Below are 19,723 nucleotides of genomic sequence, written 5' to 3'. Positions count from 1 at the left end.
TAATTCACGTGCTAATCAGCAGATGACCAAATTTTTCTCCTGAAAACATGACTTTCTGACCCATTTGGTTCTAAAAAGTAGCTGAACTGTTCTTTCAAGACATAGTAGTTGATAGTGACATTACTATAAAAAGTATGATTACTGAAATTGATATTTGTTAGAATATTTTCTCACTCTCTTCTTTACTACTTGGTTGGGTGTTAGATAATAACTACCATAATTTGAACATCTGTAGTAAGTCTCAGTTTATCCACTTATGTATTCACACCACTAAGGTCACTTTAGGGTTTTGCTAAAAATTACCCTATAGTAAGTTTCTGTAAAGATATAAGTAACCATTATATAATAGCTATGTTGATGTGATGAATATATAGCATGGTTTTTACTTATTTTGGGGACCATCTCTTTTAACTGTTATTTAGCTGTGGTAGTACCTGATGATAGAATTGTTAGCTACTTTTTCCACACCATGCAAGCTGATAAATGCCTATATTCATCACCCTGTAAATGCACTTGATGCCTTCCTCCAGGTGAATTCTGTGAAGCATGCCTAGCAAAAGCTTTGGGGAGCAAATTTTTTCTCTTTTTAGTTATGTAAACGGAGAGATTAACTAACATAAAGTTAATTGAACTCCTTTCCAAATAAATTCTGTAACAATTTAGAGCTAAGTCTCAATTACTTAATTATTGTTATTATTTTTGTATTCTTATTGTTGTAAAAGTGAAAACTTAGTTTGGGGCACAGGGACGATATCTTTGCTCTTATTTGGCTTCTGTTAATTTCCAAGTTCTAATTCTAGAGCTCAAGTACTTTGTAGAAGCCTTCAAACTATCTGTTTTACAGGCAAAAAGGTTATTCTGTTTTCTGTACCCGTAGCTCACATATGTCACATATTCAGTTTCTATTGGTGCTTTACTAAATCATTATCAAATACAATTGCTCAGCCACTATTCTCACAAACTTGCCCTTTGTGGGTCTTATGAGGTATATAGTTTTTAAAAGGTCAGTAATTATGGGAAGTGGGTACATAATATAAAAGATTGCTCATAGAATTTGATGACATCTTAATATTTATTCATTCACTCAACATGCATTTACTGAGCAGCTTCGTGAAACATTATTCTGATGCTAAGAATTCAGTGATAAAAAGACAGGCAAGACCCTGTTTTAGAGCTTATATTCTAGTGTGAAGACAGGTCTGTAAACAAAATATAAGAATTTCAGGTAGTGATGCATATTATGAAGAAAATCAAGAGAGAGGGGGTTACTGATTGTGGTGGAGGGTTATACTTTCCATAGGGTGGCCTGGGTAGCCTCTCTGAAGAAGTGGTTTTTGAGTAAATCTACATGATGAGAAGACTCAGCCACACAGAGGAATAGTGACTGCAGAAGCTCTAAAACAAGAATAAATTTGTCATGTTTAAGGGACAGAAAGAAGGCCATGAGTCTAGCAACAGTGAATTGCAGGAGACGGCATATGAAAAAAGTTTGGGGGAGGGAAGAGACAGTAACTGGGCAAATCATGTAGGGTCTTGTAGAGTGAGGTAACATCAAATTTTATTCAAATAACAGTAGTCAGCCACTTACATCAATAAAATTGTATTTTTAAAACTTAGAATTTAAATATCACTCCATTTGCTTTAAGGCAGATGGACTATAGAGTTGTAATATCCAAGCAAGATGTGATGGTGGTGTGGGAGCAATAGTGGAAGTGGAGGAAAGGAGCAGCCTTGATGGATTGGATGGAGGTGGGGGTGAAAACAGGAATCAATAATAACTTCTAGGTTTGGGGCCTAAACAGCGGAGAGACTGGTAATCATCAGGGTACAGACTAAGGTGGTGGGGGAAAAGCAGGTTGGAGAAGGAGATAAAACTTTAGAACTTTTGAGTTTGAGAATCCATGTAGAGAATACCAGGCAGCAGTTGGATTTGCGCGATGCGAATCTAAAATTCAGAGAGGCCCAACCCAAGTGTGACTTTACACGTAAAGAAACACACAGGTTGAAATTTGTAACATAAATACTAAGGGACCAGAACCGGTCTTCTGACTCCAGTTCTCATCTCTTACTCATCACTACACTCTTTAGATGCATTTTATTAGATTCATTTTTAACTATCTTAGTAACTAGATTCTTCGGGTATCAAATGGTTTGTGTTTCAGAAGTTGAATAATTGGAAAAATCACCCAAGAATTATGTAATATTTTATTTATACATAGGTTTGAATTGTCTCGATTTTCTTTTAGATGAGGATGAAGATGAAGATGAAGAAGAAGATTTTGAAGACGATGATGAGTGGGAAGATTGATCTATATATTATATATATATTTTTAAGGTGAAATACTAAACACTACTTTCTGTCTATGGATTCTGTAAAATTATCATGTAAATGTTCTACCAATTTGCTGTATATTTTTGTTGCCTTTTTTGCTTTTTTTTTATTAATCTGTGCAATACCTCATTTAATCTGTAAAGGTTTGTCATAATCCTCTACAAAGCTACTCCCTGTTCTTGTGTGCAAGTTTACACCAGGATGCTCACTTAATTTGTGAATATTTTTCATTCCATCAACAAGGGAGTTTAAATATTATATGTGAGACTGACAAAAACCTTAATGTAATTTAGTTATAATGCCAGAAGGAAAACACTATTTTCATACCCTACTTTTTCTGTACCTAAATTTTCTTATTAAAATCTAGTATAGCACTACATTTTTTTAAGTGATGCAAACCTTAGTTTATTTAGCCCCTTTATTTTGAACACAATGCTATATGAATGTTGAAGCTGATACATTGCACAGTTTTCTAGACATCACTACACTGATGCAGTTTCTCAAATTTTAGCAATATGCTCTACATAAAATCACCACAGAAATGCTAGTTAGGGAAAACAGTAACACACCTCTGACAGCAATATTGCCTGTTATGTAAAGCAGCGGCATTTGGAGGCTGGTATCATTAGGAGCCCTTACATATCTGTACTTGATTTGGCTCTTTTGGCAAAAATTTTAAAAATAATTTTGGTATTATTCTGAAATAAATGTTATTTAAATTATTGGAGTTTGGGGAATCTTGTGAATAATTTTCATATGAACTGAAGTCAGCTACATTATGGTTACTTTACTATTTGGTTATGTATAGTATAAAAATTAGAACATTATAAAAATTATATGAGGTTAATAACTTTTATTTTGCAGTTTATATCGATTAAGGAATTCAAAAATAGCAGCCATAAGAATCTAATCTACTGTTGAACCCATTATGCTTTTTTTTTTTAATTTTTATAATTTCTCAAGGTTTTTTTATCAAATGTCAGGTGAAGGGTTACATTTTTCTTATAAGATTGCTTCTCCCAATGTCAAATTTCTTGAAAAAAACATAACTCAATGACAGATTTTTAAAAAAAATAAAATAAAAATTTGCAACCTGTACATTTGTTATGCACAGAAAAATGACATGTTAAAATTAGGGTTTCCTTGCCTCTCTACAATACACTAATTGCCTAAAGGTGGTTTTCATATTTGTAACACTAATTATAATACCTTCCTACTTTAAATTTTAGATAGAAAAATTATCTGATTTAAATAAGACATTTTTTTTCTCACATTGAGTCATGCAGAATGTAGTTCCAAATGTATTTCATTACTGTAATCACAGTATCCAACTAAAAATTAAGCTCTCTAGAATTATACCAACCCAAATCTAGTATTGGCATGATCTTGACAGGCTGGACCTGCAAGATGTGGCTTGAATTTTAACCAGTTATCACATAACTTCTAGTGATCATGCATCTAGTTATCATAAGAAATAATTTAAAAGGTTTTGTTGCTAAAAGCAGTTAAGTGGTACAGTAAAACAGTTAAGTTATTCAAAGAATGTTACCTTCCTTGCAAGAGTAATTTAAGCACATGGGAAAGGTTATAGACTTTTTGTTCTTGCAGAAACAGTGCCCTCTGCTGCTGGAAACCTTTTTCTGCTTACTATAATTTCTATTGTGGCTTGAGCTCAGTTGAACCTGGTGTAGATGAGGCTAGACAACTACTAACCAATAAAATTAGGAATTTGTGCAAATGGTAAATAGAACATACTACTTATTTTAAGTAATATCAAACATTTTCCATTTTTTTCTTTTCAACATTATAAAAAACACTTTAAATATTCTAGAAATGTCTTTAAGGTAATGCCAATTTAAGATCTCTCTAACTTTTGGCCAAGGAATTCAGGGTTTTCCGCTAACTGTGGTATAATAACTATCAGGAGCTGCTCTGAGCAGAGGCTATGAATTCTTTGAGTTGTGAACACAATTTTAAACACTTAAGATGGGTAAAAAATTTGCCAAAGGTATTTGAGTTTGTTCTTCCTTATTAAAGAAAAGGACTTGTTGTTGTTGTTGCACAAAGTCTAAGTTACTATTGGTTGAAACACTGCAGCTGTGGAGTTCAGTCCGGGCATGAGGACTGAATCTGCGTTAGATGTAAAGGTTGCATGTTTCAGTCCTCCACCACCTTGCACTGTGGGCAGCACTGTACCTGTGCCTTGTCTGGAAGCCTCCTATATATCCTCCAGCTAAGTGATTGTCTGACAGCCTTCGCATTTAACAAACCAGCATGAGGCTTTTTAAATCTAAATGCTACGTGATATAGACAATTTCAGCTAGCCACATATTGTATGTATGAGATTCAAAATGACTTTCAATCATTCATTTCCATTTATCAACTGAAATTTTGTTTAGTATGTGAATTTCTTTTTGAAATGTATAGTGAATAGGATGTTGCACTGGTGGCAATTCATCATGGAACATAATAAAATTAATTTGACCCAAAAATATAAAATAGTGTGTTTTCATTTATTGTTAAGAGACTAAAAGTGAAGGTGGCGGGGGGCGGGCGGGGGATGTGAAACGATATAGTAAAGGGCACACAGCAGTGAACAATAATGGTTGAAGTTTTCAGCAGACCGCATGCCCTGAGAGCTAGTGTGCCATTAAGTAAACATGGAAAGAAAGGAATGTTACAGCCTGTTCTGCTGGGAGAAGTGGCAGCTGCTCAGCTCCTGGGCGGCCGCTGCTGTGACATACAGAGCGTTCATGTCACAAGTCGCACTGAAAGAAACCTTCACGCAGCAACAGTGTTGCAGTTCTAAACTAGAATATTGGAGTTTACTGGTAGTTTCAGTAAAAGCCCGATACAGCAGTTCATGTGGAATTTAAGTAGCTCCTAATGAATGGTATTAAAGATGGTGTGTGCTTTAAACAGGAAGCTCAGTTTTTGATAAATGGAATTTTTTGTTCTACTGACCCTGGCACGAGTGGGTGTCTTAAGATTAAACTAAGTTATGGAATCCAGTGTGTAGGATGCTACTGAATGCCTTCTAAGACCTTTCACCAAATTTAACAAACATGTCAAGAATAATATGTTCTATTAAAAAGTTGTTTGTGTCGTACCAATGTGAACACTTAAGAATGTATTAACCAAACTTTACCAAAAAGTTTTAGAGAAAAGTGCCTCAGAATTGCTCTTGTCACATATTTATGTAATCAACAGAGAAATTCCTGAAATAACTTGCTCTTTTCACATGAAGTTCTTAAAGGACAACTATAGAGATAAGGCCTATTTATAGTACAATAGAAAATACAGCATGGAAACGTGGAGAAATTTTACTTTGCATACTTATTTAATTGCCATTGTCACCTCTACCTCCAAATCATAGCATTCTTTGGCAATATTTTGGTCTTTTATTCATGGATTTTTTAAAACTTTGCTTCTCATGAAGCCACTGGGAAAAGGTGTAATAATTCAGTTGTTAGGACTGTGATGGGGAACATATTTTGTAGCTAATAGTAAGACTGCCTTTACTTCTATCTGTGGTATATGGTATCCTCCATTGCCATGAGGGAGCCCAGTGAAAATTTTGGCTTTATAACAAAATATGTCTAGATAAATCAGCCATAATTTTTTTTTATTTTTAAATATTCATCAGTGGTCATAGTAACTACTGATGAGTATTTCACTTCACAAAAGTCCATTATAAATCTAAACTGGTCATGTGTACCACCATTAAGATTGACAGATCAAGATATGAATAGCACACAGTTATTTTGAGTAAAATATAATAGTACCTTATAGGTGGTTTTTAGTTTAGATATTTTTGTGTTGGTGAATTGCTAGTAAATTTGAAATGGCCCTTTAGTTTTTAAGTAAGGATTTTTTTTAACTTTCTATTTAAAGAGTCCAGTTTTAACAGTATCGAATTGCATTATGGAACTTGAAATTACAAGTATCACATTGACATAATTTTCTGTCTTGAATTGGTTGACATATCTTGACTTAAATTCAGTTTTATCTTAGTTATTGCTTGATGTGTGAGGATTTTCATCAAGGCTTAAGTATAAAAAAATTTTAAGCAATATCACCATATTTAAATAACTATTAAGACTTAATATGTAGTGGATATTAAAATATAACAATGGAGTAAGATAGGTTCCCCTCCCTCCTTTAAAATACTTCACCACTGAAAGACAGTTGGAGACCATTGAGTTATTGTCAAGCCTACTCCAATTTCTCAGGTAAAAGTACCCATGTTTAGAGTGGTGGAGGGGCTTGCCCCAAGGTTAGAAGAAGCTCATACTAGAAGCCAGAGCTACTAATTCAGTTGCTCTTTATTATGTACCATAATACTGTTTTTTCCTTGTTTTCTCTACTTTTTGTGAGTTATGGATAAAGTGCAGATTTACTCTTTCTGAAAGACTTGTGGCTGTAAATTTCATTCTCTCACATGTCATCTGGGTGTGACGGAAGCCTATCCCTGTGTTTCCCTGGGAAACCTGGCTTGCTTTGAGGAGCCAGCCTCTGACTGAAGCATGTGATCATATTTGGCTCAGTGATGGCAGTCACCCTACATTGTCCAAGCATTTAGTCATCACCAGACACTCCTGTCATTTAGCACTCGGTTGAAATGATTGAACTTTATATTCTACATCCAAATTATGTGTTAGTTTCTTATAAATGTGAATGGTCATTGCCTTCCTTTAAACATAAGTATTTTGTAAACCTTTACAATAAATTTGCCAAACATCATTAGTTTGAGGCTGTTTTAATCTTTCTGTATAATTTTCAGTCAACAGCTGCACTGCCAATTTACTGACGGGAAGTTCTTCCAAGGAGCATGAGGACAAACGGAACACTTTAACTCCACAACTCTCTGGTTTCCTTAGTAGTAAGAGAGGAGAGCTTCTAATTTGGTGGCATGTACCTTACCCTTATTAGAAAACACGAAGAAAAATAAAACACATCTAGTGTTTGTGGTACTGAAAGGAAGAAATTAAGTGAAAGGAAAAGGCATTTTGTCCAATTAACTGTAGTGAAGCAAAGCTATTCATAATGTCTCAATTCTGGAGTTGTCTATAAGACAATGCTAATTGGCCCCTCAAATCAGCTTGTGAACCTGAGAGAAACAACCTTTTTTTCTATAACTAGGATGAGGGTCTAAGGCAGAGAATAGAAAGGAGAAGACTTTGTGTTTGCAAGCAGAGTTTTAAGATTAGTGATAGGGAGGCCCTGACTGATGAGGCTTGATTGGAGTGTCGCCCCAATACCCTAAGGTTGTGGGGTTGGATCCTGGTCTCTCTCCCTTTCCTTCTCTCTCTAAAATCAATAAATAAAATTTATTTTAAAAAACAACAATTACCAATTGGGAGAACACTGCAAGTAGAAATAAGTGGGAGTCTTAAATTTTTAATCCTATTTTATCTAGTTTCATTTTTTTTTAAAATTAAATCTTTATTGTTCAGATTATTACATTTGTTCCTCTTTTTTTCCCCCATAACTCCCCTCCTTCCAGCTCCCACCCCGCCCTCCACCCTCACTCCCCACCCACTGTGTTCATCCATAGGTGCATGATTTTTGTTCAGTCACTTCCCGCATCTCCCACACCCCTTTTTCCCCCAAGAATAGTCAGTCTATTCCCTTTCTATGTCCCTGATTCTATTATAATCACCAGTTCATTCTGTACATCAGGTTATTTATTCACTTGATTCTTAGATTCATTTGTTGATAGATGCATGTTTGTTGTTCATAATTTGTATCTTTACCTTTTTCTTCTTCCTCTTCTTAAAGGATACCTTTCAGCATTTCATATAATACTGGTTTGGCGGTGATGAACTCCTTTAGCTTTTCCTTATCTGTGAAGCTCTTTATCTGACCTTCAATTCTGAATGATAGCTTTGCTGGATAAAGTAATCTTGGTTGTAGGTTCTTGGTATTCAGCACTTTGAATATTTCTTGCCATTCCCTTCTGGCTTGCAAAGTTTCTGTTGAGAAATCAGCTGACAGTCGTATGGGTATTCCCTTGTAGGTAATTGAGCCTCTTTCTCTTGCTGCTTTTAAGATTTTCTCTTTGTCTTTTGCTCTTGGCATTTTAATGATGATGTGTCTTGGTGTGGTCCTCTTTGGATTCCTTTTGTTTGGGGTTCTCTGCGCTTCTTGGACCTGTAAGTCCATTTCTTTCACCAGGTGGGGGAAGTTTTCTGCCATTATTTCTTGAAATAGGTTTTCAATATCTTGCTGTCTCTCATCTTCTGGCACTCCAATGACTCTGATATTAGACTGCTTAAAGCTGTCCCTGAGGCTCCTTACACTATCTTCACATTTTCGGATTCTTTTTTCATTTTGCTTTTCCAATTGGGTGTTTTTTGTCGAATCTTTGGTTTGATTATTGTACTCCTCTGGTCTGCTATTGGGTATAATATTCTTTATTTCAGTCCGTGTATGCTTACTTTCTAATTTCTTTATCGTAGCATCGAGGGTCTCATTAGTTTTCGTGAGGCTCTGCACAAATTTATGGCAAGCCCTCAAAATTGCGATTCTTAGCTCCATATCCTCCATTTCTGTCATGTTTTTTTGTCTCCGCATCTTTTATGCTTTCTTGGTGCCCCCCCTTGTGGTCTCTGTGCGCAGTCTTGTTCTAGCCAAGCCTTAATTGTTGTAGTTAACACTAGAGGGATTTGACCCCCAGGCTGACTGGCTATAGGAATCAGCTGTATGGAAAACGTCTGCCTTCTGGGGAGGCGCTAATCCAGCCTTTGCCTGAGGCGATCGGCAAATGGCTGTGCGCAGAGTTTGGGCGGGGCGGGATCAACAGGGCGGGTGGGGGGAGCAGTTATGGCCACGCTCAGTCCCGTTCCCAGAGGCTCTGCTTCTCAGAACCCCGGGAGCCGCTGCAAACCTCGGAGAGAAAGCTGCCCTCAGGTTCCAACTGATGCCGGATAATCCCGCTTCTCCCGTTTGAGTCTGGGTCCCTAGAGACTCGCCCGGATCTGGAGCCCAGAGTCTGAGACTCACTCCCGACAGAAAACGACAACCGCGCCCTCAGCCACCAGCCCGCTTTGCGCGCGCACCTCGGTACCTTTGTATTTTCCACACTGCGCCGCCTCTGAGCCTCGATTTGCTGTTCTCTTTCCTTCTAGTTGTAGAGTCTCTCTTCAGCCAGCCTTCCTGTGGTTCTGGGTGATGTCCGTTCAGTCTTTTAGTTGTATTTTTGAAATGGTTGTTTGCGGCAGCGGTCTCCGGTGTTTACCTACGCCGCCATCTTGGTCTCCGCCTCTAGTTTCATTTTTTTAAAAAAAATTTTCCCATTGCTGTTTATCTCTCTTAACCACTCTAGTTCCCTGCCTCCCAGATGCATTAACACACCAGTGATGGTCTAGAATCAGTGATGGCGAACCTATGACACGCGTGTCAGAGGTGACACGCGAACTCATTTTCTTGGTTGATTTTTCTTTGTTAAATGGCATTTAAATGTATAAAATAAATGTCAAAGATATAAGTCTTTGTTTTACTATGGTTGCAAATATCAAAAAATTTCAATATGTGACACGGCACCAGAGTTAAGTTAGGGTTTTTCAAAATGCTGACACACCGAGCTCAAAAGGTTCACCATCACTGGTCTAGATGAAAAATAAAAATATTACTCCAATATCTTTTCTTCAAATGTAGAAGGCTTGGGATTTTTCTGCTCATGTGTGTACATGCAAAGACCCAAAGGGAAATGTTGTCATTCTGTTGTCAAAATTTTTAAAATGCAACATAAAGGAAAATGTTACAATAATGTAGCTAAACCAGCAGCTACTAAAGCAAGACAAGTTTTGAGATTAGTATAACCCTAGGTTTGTGCAGTATTCAGTTAATAGAATAGGATTTGCTCATCCCCATTCTTTTCCATCATCATTAAAATATTTTTTTTATTTGAAAGATTAGGTAACTTGCATATTTGAGTAATCCCAAGTGCTTAATTATTACACAAGATTTTATTTGGAATTACCTCAGAACCTTCTCTCCAAACTTAAAGCAATCTCTGCTGGTCTGTCTTCTTACCTTAAGCATTTCCCATTTATTTCATATCTTTATCACCCCAGTTGTGACTTTTAATTTATAAACTAGAGTCCCAGTGCACAAATTTGTGAACCAGTAGGGTCCCTCAGCCTGACCTGTGGGATGGGGCTGAAACCACTCTGATATTCCCCGAGGGGTTCCAGATTGTGAGAGGGCACAGGCCAGACCGAGGGAGCCCACCAGTGCACAATCAGAGCTGCAGAGGGACACGGGAGGGTTAGCAAGCCGGGGAGGGGCCACAGGAGGGCTCCAGGGCATGTCTGGCCGATCTCCTTCAGTCCTGATTGGCTGGACCCCAGCAGCAAGCTAACTTACCCGTCAGAGAGTCTGCCCCCTGGTGGTCAGTGCATGTCATAGCGACTGGTTGACCGGTCCACTGCCCCCTGGTGGTCAGTGCACATCATAGCAAGCGGTTAATCTGCCTTAGCATATCATTAGCATATTACGCTTTGGTTGGTTGAACGGCCGACTGGACGACCAGACACTTAGCATATTAGGCTTTTATTATATAGGATATTATATGTGGTTGGAGAAGAATCTGATGTTCCTGGATGAAAGATTCTGTGAGTGTCAATTATGTCCATTTGGTCTAGTGTTTCATTTAAGGCCAATATTTCTTTGCTGCTGTTCTGTTCGGTTGATCTGTCTAGAGCTGTCAATATAGTATTAAGGTCCCTAACTATGATTGTGTTTTCATCTGTTTATCCCTTCAGTTCTGTGAGTAGTTGTTTTTATATATTTTGGTGCTCCCTGGTTGAGTGCATATATATTAAGAAGTATTATGTTTTCTTTTTTTTAATTTTGTTTTATTGCTTAAAGTATTACAAAGAGTATTACATATGTCTCCTTCCCCCCCCCCCCCCCGAATTCCCCCATCCTCCCCTACCCCCCAGTGTCTTATGTCCATTGGTTATGCTTATATGCATGCATACAAGTCCTTCGGTTGATCTCTTCCCCACCCCTCCCCCCCCCCCCCCCCCGCCCCACCAACCCTCCTCAGCCTTTCCACTGTAGTTTGATAGTCTGTTTGATGCTGCTCTGCCTCTGTATCTATTTTTGTTCATCAGTTTATAATGGTCTTTATTATCCATAAATGAGTGAGATCATGTGGTATTTTTCTTTCATTGACTGGCTTATTTCACTTAGCATAATGCTCTCCAGTTCCATCCATGCTGTTGCAAATGGTAAGAATTCCTTCTTTTTTACAGCAGCATAGTATTCCATTGTGTAGATGTACCACAGTTTTCTAATCCATTCATTGGCTGATGGGCACTTAGGCTGTTTCCAGATCTTCGCTATGGTAAATTGTGCAACTATGAACATAGGGATGCAGATATCCTTTCTGATTGGTGTTTCTGGTTTCTTGGGATATATTCCTAGAAGTGGGATCACTGGGTCAAATGGGAGTTCCATTTTTTGTTTTTTGAGGAAACTCCATACTGTCTTCCATAGTGGCTGCACCAGTCTGCATTCCCACCAGCAGTGCACGAGTGTTCCCTTTTCTCCACATCCTCTCCAGCACTTGTCGTTTGTTGATTTGTTGATGATAGCCATTCTGACAGGTGTGAGATGGAATTATGTTTTCTTGATGTAGTGCCCCCTTTATCATAAAGTGTCCATCTTTGTTTCTCATTATCTTTGTTATCTTGAAATCTATTTTGTAAGATATAAGTATGGCTACACCTGCTTTTCTGTGGATGTTATTTGTTTGGAGAATCATTTTCCACCCTTTTACTTTGAATATACCTTTGTCTTTGCAGCTTAGATGTGTCTCTTGTAGTCAGCATATGGTTGGGTTTGGGTTTTTGATCCACTCTACTACTATGTGCCTCTTTATTGGTGAATTATTTACATTTAGGGTAATTATTGATGTATGAGGATTTCTTATAGCAATTTTATCTTTTGCTTTCTGTGACCCCATTGGTCCTTTTCCTTTGTGTTTCTGTCTGTTGTATTTATTTGGTGGTTTTCCATACTTCTTTCCTCTGTTTCCTCTTTTTTTAAACTATGTGTTCTGGTTTGGGGATTTTCTTGTGTGGTTACCATTAGATTTATAAAAAATAAAGTTGCATATATACAGTAGTTGTTTTTGTTTATTTGTTTTGAGTGCATCTGATCTTCCTCCTCCTTTGCCAGTTCAGACCTTTACTTCTTCCCCTTTTATTTTTTGGCTGTCACAAATTATCCCTGTTTATGCTGTAAGTTTTTTGGTGATTTTACTTATAGTGTTGTGACTTTATGTTCCTTGTTTCAAGTAGAGTAGTAACTCCCTTGAGTATTTCCTGCAGTGGAGGTTTTGTGGTGATAAAATCCCTCAGCTTCTGTATGTCTGGAAATGTCTTTATTTCTCCTTCATAATTAAAGGATAATTTTCCTGGATATAGTATTTGTAGCTGGTTATTTCTCTTAGACGTTTAAACATTTGATTCTACTCTCTTCTGGCTTGTAGAGTTTCTGCTGAGAAGTCGGATGAAATTATGATGGGTTTTCCTTTGTAGGATACTTCCTTCTTTTCCCTGGCTGCTTTGAGAATTTTTTCTTTGTCATTAATTTTTGACAGTTTTAATGCCTTTGATGGCCTCTTTGGATTGAGGTAAGTAATTTTTCTGTTTGCTTCTTGGATTCAGGGATCTAATTCTTTCCATCCACTATTTGTTTGAATAGACTCTCCATTCCTTTCTCCCTCTCTTCCTCTTCCAGAATACCTATTATTCCAATATTGCTTTTTCTGATGGAGTCAGTTCTCAAATAACTCTTTTATTTTTCTTTATGCTCAGGTCTCTCTTTTTCCTTCTGCATCACTTCTAGATTCCTATCTTTAATATCACTAATTCTTTCCTCCATCTGGTTGCCTCTGTTTTCTGTGCTCAGTAGTTTACTCTTAATCTCCTTAATTGTATGCTTCATTTTCAGGATTTCTGATTGGTTGTTTTTTTAAGTTTCAATGTCTTTACTAATTTTTTTTCATTGATTTGTTTTCTGAATGCATCGAATGGCCTGTCTGTATTTTGTCACATCTTGATAAGTACTTTCAGAACTGCAGTGTTGAAATCCCTATCATTTATGTCACATACTCCCATGTGTTCTAGCTTGCTTTCTAGAGACTTTTCATTTTCTTTCTGCTCATCCTTGTTACTGTGGTTATTCATCATATTTGCTGTTCTCCTTTGTCTAGGCATTTATATCTCTATTTTAATGGCTTGCTACAACAGCTTTCTCTGAAGAGGTCTTTCTACTATTTTCTAGTATAGGGTGCTGAAACATAGATTTTTTTCTGTCTATGAGCTCCCAGACTTGACCTTTGTAACTTCTGTAAGAGTACACCGTGCTGCTTTCAGATGGGGTTTGTTTTGCCCTCACCGTAATGGTGACCCCTGACCTCTGTGGGGGTCCTGCCTCACCTGGGGATCAGTCACAGAAGGAAACAACAGTTCTACTGGTTTACAGATAATATGTTCCTCAACCCAACTCCAAGGACAGTGGGAGGCGAGGTGAGTTTTGGGAGCCCAAGTGGTGGCAGGGCTTTGTGGTTCCATTTCTTTGAAACACCGCCGCCCAGCCTGACAGTAGAGAGCCGCATGGCAGAACCCTGTGCTCTGTCAGGTGTCTGCTGGCTCAGTCCCTGTTCACTCCACTTGCTCTGCTGGGCTGCCCCCCACAACTCTCTGATCCTCCTGTGGAAGGAAGCACATGCTACCGCTGGCTTCCTCCCCTCTTCAGGCTGAGCCATGAGGTCCCACCTGCAGGGCTGCATCTGTGGGCCGTCTGAGGTGTCCTCCCTTCTCATCTCACTGTTTATTCCTGGTTGCCCACCTTTAGATGTTTCAATTCCTGGGTCTCTCAGGCATGCCTCTGTATTGAGTAAGTAATTCTTTGTTGAATTATGGTTGATTAACTTGTTGAAATTTCAGGGGTAGAGGCCAAGGGGATCTCTCACACCACCATTCTTCTGCCATCACTTTAAGTAATATTCCATATATGGAGAAGTTGGTTTGTTTCACCTTGTTGGTATATGTTAAAAATTATTTGCTTTTTAAAAATAATCACTTTTATTAGTGACAGCTTCTGGGGTAAAAGAATAGTTACTATCCCAACAAGTTCTGACAGGTCAAGATTCCTGTTCAACTTCCTGTAAGTATCTGAAAATAGTCACCAAAATTTCTTGGCTGCATTTAGAGAAAAATAAATGAGAGTGTTAGTGCTCCCTAGCTCCTCCTGAATGTGACATTTTCAGCTTTTTGCTGTTCTCCTGCATAGTCTTACAACTAATCAGTGACGTGTTGATAAAGCATGAGCTAAAAAGATTAAAGTATAACTTGCAGAAAGACATTCACATATCTATATATATAAGCCTAATATGCAAATTGTCCCCACGGAGTTCGACCTTGTGACCGATTGCTCGCTATGACATGTGCTGACCACCAGGGGGCGGCACAGAAGGAAGGGAGGTCCCAACTGGTAGCCAGAAGGCCCCTATCTGCCCTGACTGCCAGCCAGGCCTAGGGACCCTACCCATGTACAAATTTCATGCACTGGACCTCTAGTATGTATAATAATTATATTTTCCCTCTGGTTCTTCCTTTAAATGTTGAAAAAGCTTAATTTTCACAATTTTGCTTTAATGTAAAGAGCCTCTGAGCTGCTTTTGGTTGCATCATTTGATCACATGAATGCACTGGTTTTCAATGTAGGATGCTGCCACCATATAGGCCTACCTTGAAGGGGAATTAATGCAGAATAAACTCAGGGAGGGTACATGCAAATTCAAGACTGACTTTAGATCATTTGTTTCTGTGTTTATGTAACAGGGATTACTCAGATCATCTGAGAGTTCATGCAGAAAGAAAGAACTTAGAAGTTTATGCTGGTGACAACAGTGTTTTGATCAGAGGAGATTCGATCAGAGACTTGATCAGATACTTTTCCATTAAATACCTAATTTTTTAAAATATGTAACTTTGTGAAAGTTGTCTAAGAAACTGTTTAATTTGTACTAAAGACTATGATTACACAATGTTTAAATCTGGAATAAGTGATTATTTGAAAATTAGTGCAGAATAACCAATGTACAAACATAATATATCAAAGTAAAAACCTTTGTTTTACAATGAAAATTTGTGAACTCAAGAGTTAGGGTTTTAATGATTATACTGATTTTACCTCAGAATTGTTTATTTACAGAACAGGACTTCCATTTTCTAGTTTTCAGTCCCTGGTTTGTCCAGACATTCTCCCGACTGTATCCTGCACAGTCACTCATGTCTACAGCCCAACACCTGCCCCCGATCACACATGGAAAAGGGGTGGGGTCTTTGAAGGAGGAGGGCAAGTGAGAGGGGATGTGGGTATTCAGAATTCTGGCCCTACAATGTCCACAGAGGAAATGCCTACCACTGCTTACTCCTTTGCAATATGCTCCTTGGAACCCCTTAGCGCCACCTGCAGATCCTGCCCCATCCTACACGCTGGGACCAGTGTTGCCTCTCAAGCATCGTTTCTCAATTATGGTTCTTTCCGATCCCATACCAGGGTTGGCCACCCTTCGAGGACCCTTCATTGCCATTGAGTAGCTAATTATCTCCAGCTATTCAAATGTACATATTGAGTGCTGGCGTTTTATTGAGCACAAAGATAAGATGCAGGTTCTGATCTCCAAGATACAGAATCCAGTACAATAATGGGAAGAACAAGGCATGTTCACACATAGTACATATTGCAAGACAAAATGGGCTGTGGACTGGAATATAGACTCTAACAGGGGCAGGCATTGGAGGAGGCAGGCGAGTGCAGTTTCCAACACAGTGTCTGTCCATTTGCGAGTGTGGGCTTAGAATCACGGGGGTGGTATTTGTGCTCAGAGTAAGAATTGGGGGGGTCACGTGGTACAAGTGGTACTTAAAGGTAAGAGTTTGGGTGAAACCACCCGGGGAGAACGTGCAGGGGAACAGAGGCTCTTGAAGGATGCCCCTTCCCCCATCTCCTTGGGGGCAATAAGGTACTCACCTTTCAAGGTGTCCTGTGAAGGATGACTAGGCACTAATCCGCTGTAACGAGGGAAAGGGACATTCCAGACAGGTAGGGTGGCATGTGGAAAGGAGTGCTTCCGAGGGGGCAGCACTTGTTCAGTGACCTGCAAGTTGCAAAGCCTGGCTTAAGCACAGGGTGCATGAGGACAAGTGATGGAAGATGGGAGAGAACGATATTCAGGGCCATGTTGGCTACGCCAAGGGATTTGAATTTCAATCTATAGAATATGGGTTACCCCTGAAGAATTTCAAATAGGTGACTGTCGTGATCAGAATTGCATTTGGGACAAATACCACGCTGGTATGTTGAAGACAGAGTTCAGGTGAGTGCAAATAGAAGGCAGAGAAACTAGTTAGAAACTGGTGAGGAACCAGTTCGGAAGAAACCAGTTCAGAAGCAACAGTACAGATAACAGATTGTGAGTCAACAGGGTTTTTGTGTTGGTTGAGGAGAAGACACGCTGCCGTTTTTCGGAGGGGAGAAATTCTACTCACAACACGTGTAGAGTGGCCCTGTTAAATAAAGGCTCTCTAGGTCTGCCCCACGCTGACCAGTTGGGATATGCAAAGGGAGAATGGAGCCCCTCGAGAGACCTGTATTTGCTGTGCATTACTGCGAAAAGACTTTCACATTCCCAACTATAATTTAGGAGGACAGCAACAAGACAGAATCATGAGAGAAGAAGCAAAAAAAGGGATAAACTGCTGAAACTGGTTTGGCTCAGTGGATAGAGCATCGGCCTGCGGACTGAGGGGTCCCAGGTTCGATTCCGGTCAAGGGCATGTACCTGGGTTGCGGGCACATCCCCAGTAGGAGATGTGCAGGAGGCGGCTGATCGATGTTTCTCTCTCATCAATGTTTCTAACTCTCTATCTCTCTCCCTTCCTCTCTGTAAAAAATAAATAAAATATATTTTTTTAAAAAAAGGGATAAACTGGCAAGAGAACAGACCATTATGTGGGTTACAGTAACCAGTGGGGTTCAGTTAGCCAGGGGATTTACAGTAACAGTAATGCCTCATGTTTGGTCTGAGATTTGTGGACCCTCTAACCCTTTACCAGAGCAGCACCCCCATTTAGGAAGCAATGCTCTTTATATTTCATCTTGGCAAGTCGTCCCACTCGACCCCTACAGCCTGATTCCATCCCCGCTGCTCCCAGGGACTTGTTCTCGCCAAGATCACTGCTCAAGCTCCAGACCCGAATGGCATTTTATGCTGCTGACACTCTGCTTTGCCACATAATTCTTCTTTGGTTTTCTGGTCACCCTCAGCCTCTGATCTTCCTTCTCCACACTCTCCCTGCGTGACCTCATCTAAGCCCCCACCTTTAAATGCCACTCATGCCGCGTGACTCCCCAAATCCTCATTTTCGGCACAGATCCCACCCCCATGATTTTAGACCCACACATTCAAAGGCACAGGGACCTCTGAAACAATGTATTCAAAGACTAAATGCATCTGTTTCATCCCAAATCTGGTGCTGCTATATCCCCTATCCCATTTTCTGTCACCACTACTCACCCAAGAGGCCCAGCCAGGAACTAAGTGTCTCCTTAGATTCCTCGCTTTTGTTACCTCCTGCCCTCTCCATCTAACCGGTAGCTGAATTCCGTTCAGCAGGTGCTTTCTTCATCTCTGATCTATCTGTTCTGACCTATGTGCACCCACGCAGCACTCACAGTTGAAGTCTGCATCACTTCCTTCTTAGATGGTTACAATGGCCTCCTGACTGTTCTTCCTGCCACCAGCATGGGCCTCACTGACTCCTTCCTTTTTTCAGTTACACGAGTCCTATACTTAACCTCTGTAAGCCTTATGTCCCTCCTCCTTCTGCAGGCCTTTGATGCTGCCCATGTCTTTCACAACAGTGCACGTTCCTTAGTTTACACTACGTTGTTCAGGACAGGCTCCTGGGATTTCCAATCCATCCCAGCCTTTTTATTCAGAAACAGAAAATTGTATGGACTTTCTGAAATGCATTTTAGCAATGCATGCCTTTGAGGTTCAGATCAACATATAATTTGGCCAAGGGAAAGTTGCTGAACATGACAATTTGGTTGAAACCTAATTTCCAGTTGTGGTGTACCACAGTAATGCCTCAACTCTTGTCAACTTCGAGCTGTCAATCACTCAATCATTTCTTCTACGGGTTTTTGTGAAAAGTTAAAATTTAGAATAACTCAAGTGATGAACAAACTAAATAGCCAACATCATAGAACTAATCAAAATAACCTAAATATCCAACAATTATTGAAATTGCTTAAATAAAATATGGTGGGTTACATAATGGTATATACTGTACACTATCTTCCCCTTATTGTAGAAAACATAGTCATACGTGTGTTTAAATATGCATTAGAAAGGACCTAAAAGGATATATGCTAAAGGGTTATCAGTAGTTCCGTGTGGGTGGGATTTTAGAAATTCTTTATGTTCTTTTGCTTTTCTGTATGCTCTGGTTTTTCTTAATGATCATGTACTATTTTTGTAAATAGAAAAGGCCAATACAATAGTTCTCTTCTTAATCCACCAAAATTATCCAATACTGGAAAAAAGGATAAATATTAACTCTTTACTAAATGTTTTCCCAGAAATACCTAAATTCTATGATTTTTTTTTTTTTTTTACTATTTTCTATAACATCCTGGTTCCTCAAACTTAAATGTCCTTCCTCATTCCCCACCCGTACCTCATCATTCGACTTTTTTATAACCTAGCATCTTCTCTATTCTTTAAAAATCCAAGTCACCTTCCCTGATAGGCTTTTTTGACCTCTAATCTGCCTTTGGCCAAGGGTTTATAGTAAACCAGTCACAAGTTTGACTGGCTCACAGTCAAATCCATACAATACCTATTTTTGAATAGCCTGCAAATTAAGAAGAGTTTTTACATGTGTAGATGCTAGAAAAAAATCAAAGAATAAAATGAACAGCCCATGAAAGTACATAAAATTAAAATTTTCGGGCCTATTAATAAAGTTGTATTAGTACCAGGCACATTCATTCATTCAGGTACTGTGTATGGCTGCTTTTGCCCTGCAGTAGCAGGTTGAAGAGTTATGACAGAGACCAAATGCCCACGATGTCTAAATTATGTATTCTCTAGCTCTTTGCAGAAAAAGTTTGCTGACATTAGTTTTAGATGAGGATGCCTCCTCAGTGCCCACACAGGACACTTTAGACCTGCCTCTCACTCAGTGCTTGCCTCATACCCTGGAATGGATGATTTGCTTTGGATTCCCATTACTTTCAAGTGGAGGATACTTTCTAATTAAAGTTGGTTGGTCTCACCGCTGAGCAGAGTACCTG

At 39.0% G+C, this 19,723-nt stretch overlaps 1 protein-coding gene across 3 annotated transcripts in view; it reads left to right on the top strand.

Moving 5' to 3' along the window:
• Positions 1-7,716, top strand: part of WASL (WASP like actin nucleation promoting factor) — an 87,149-nt gene extending 79,433 nt beyond the window's left edge. For 2 of the 3 annotated variants that reach the window (XM_070423831.1, XM_070423829.1), the window contains one exon: positions 2,247-4,831. In XM_070423831.1, coding sequence (XP_070279932.1) covers positions 2,247-2,308 — 62 coding nt within the window. In that variant the 3' untranslated portion in view covers positions 2,309-4,831. Of the gene's footprint in view, positions 1-2,246; positions 4,832-7,115 lie in introns of those variants that run through there. The other variant, XM_070423830.1, reaches the window with a different exon arrangement.
• The last annotated feature ends 12,007 nt before the right edge of the window (positions 7,717-19,723 follow it).

The sequence above is a fragment of the Myotis yumanensis genome, unplaced genomic scaffold (genome assembly GCF_028538775.1).
Source record: "Myotis yumanensis isolate MYYU_CA2020_CCGP unplaced genomic scaffold, mMyoYum1.0.hap1 SCAF_9, whole genome shotgun sequence".
NCBI classification, from domain to species: Eukaryota; Metazoa; Chordata; class Mammalia; order Chiroptera; family Vespertilionidae; genus Myotis; species Myotis yumanensis.
The sequence above is the reverse complement of the archived record's forward strand: the minus strand, read 5'-3'. Positions and strand labels throughout refer to the sequence as shown.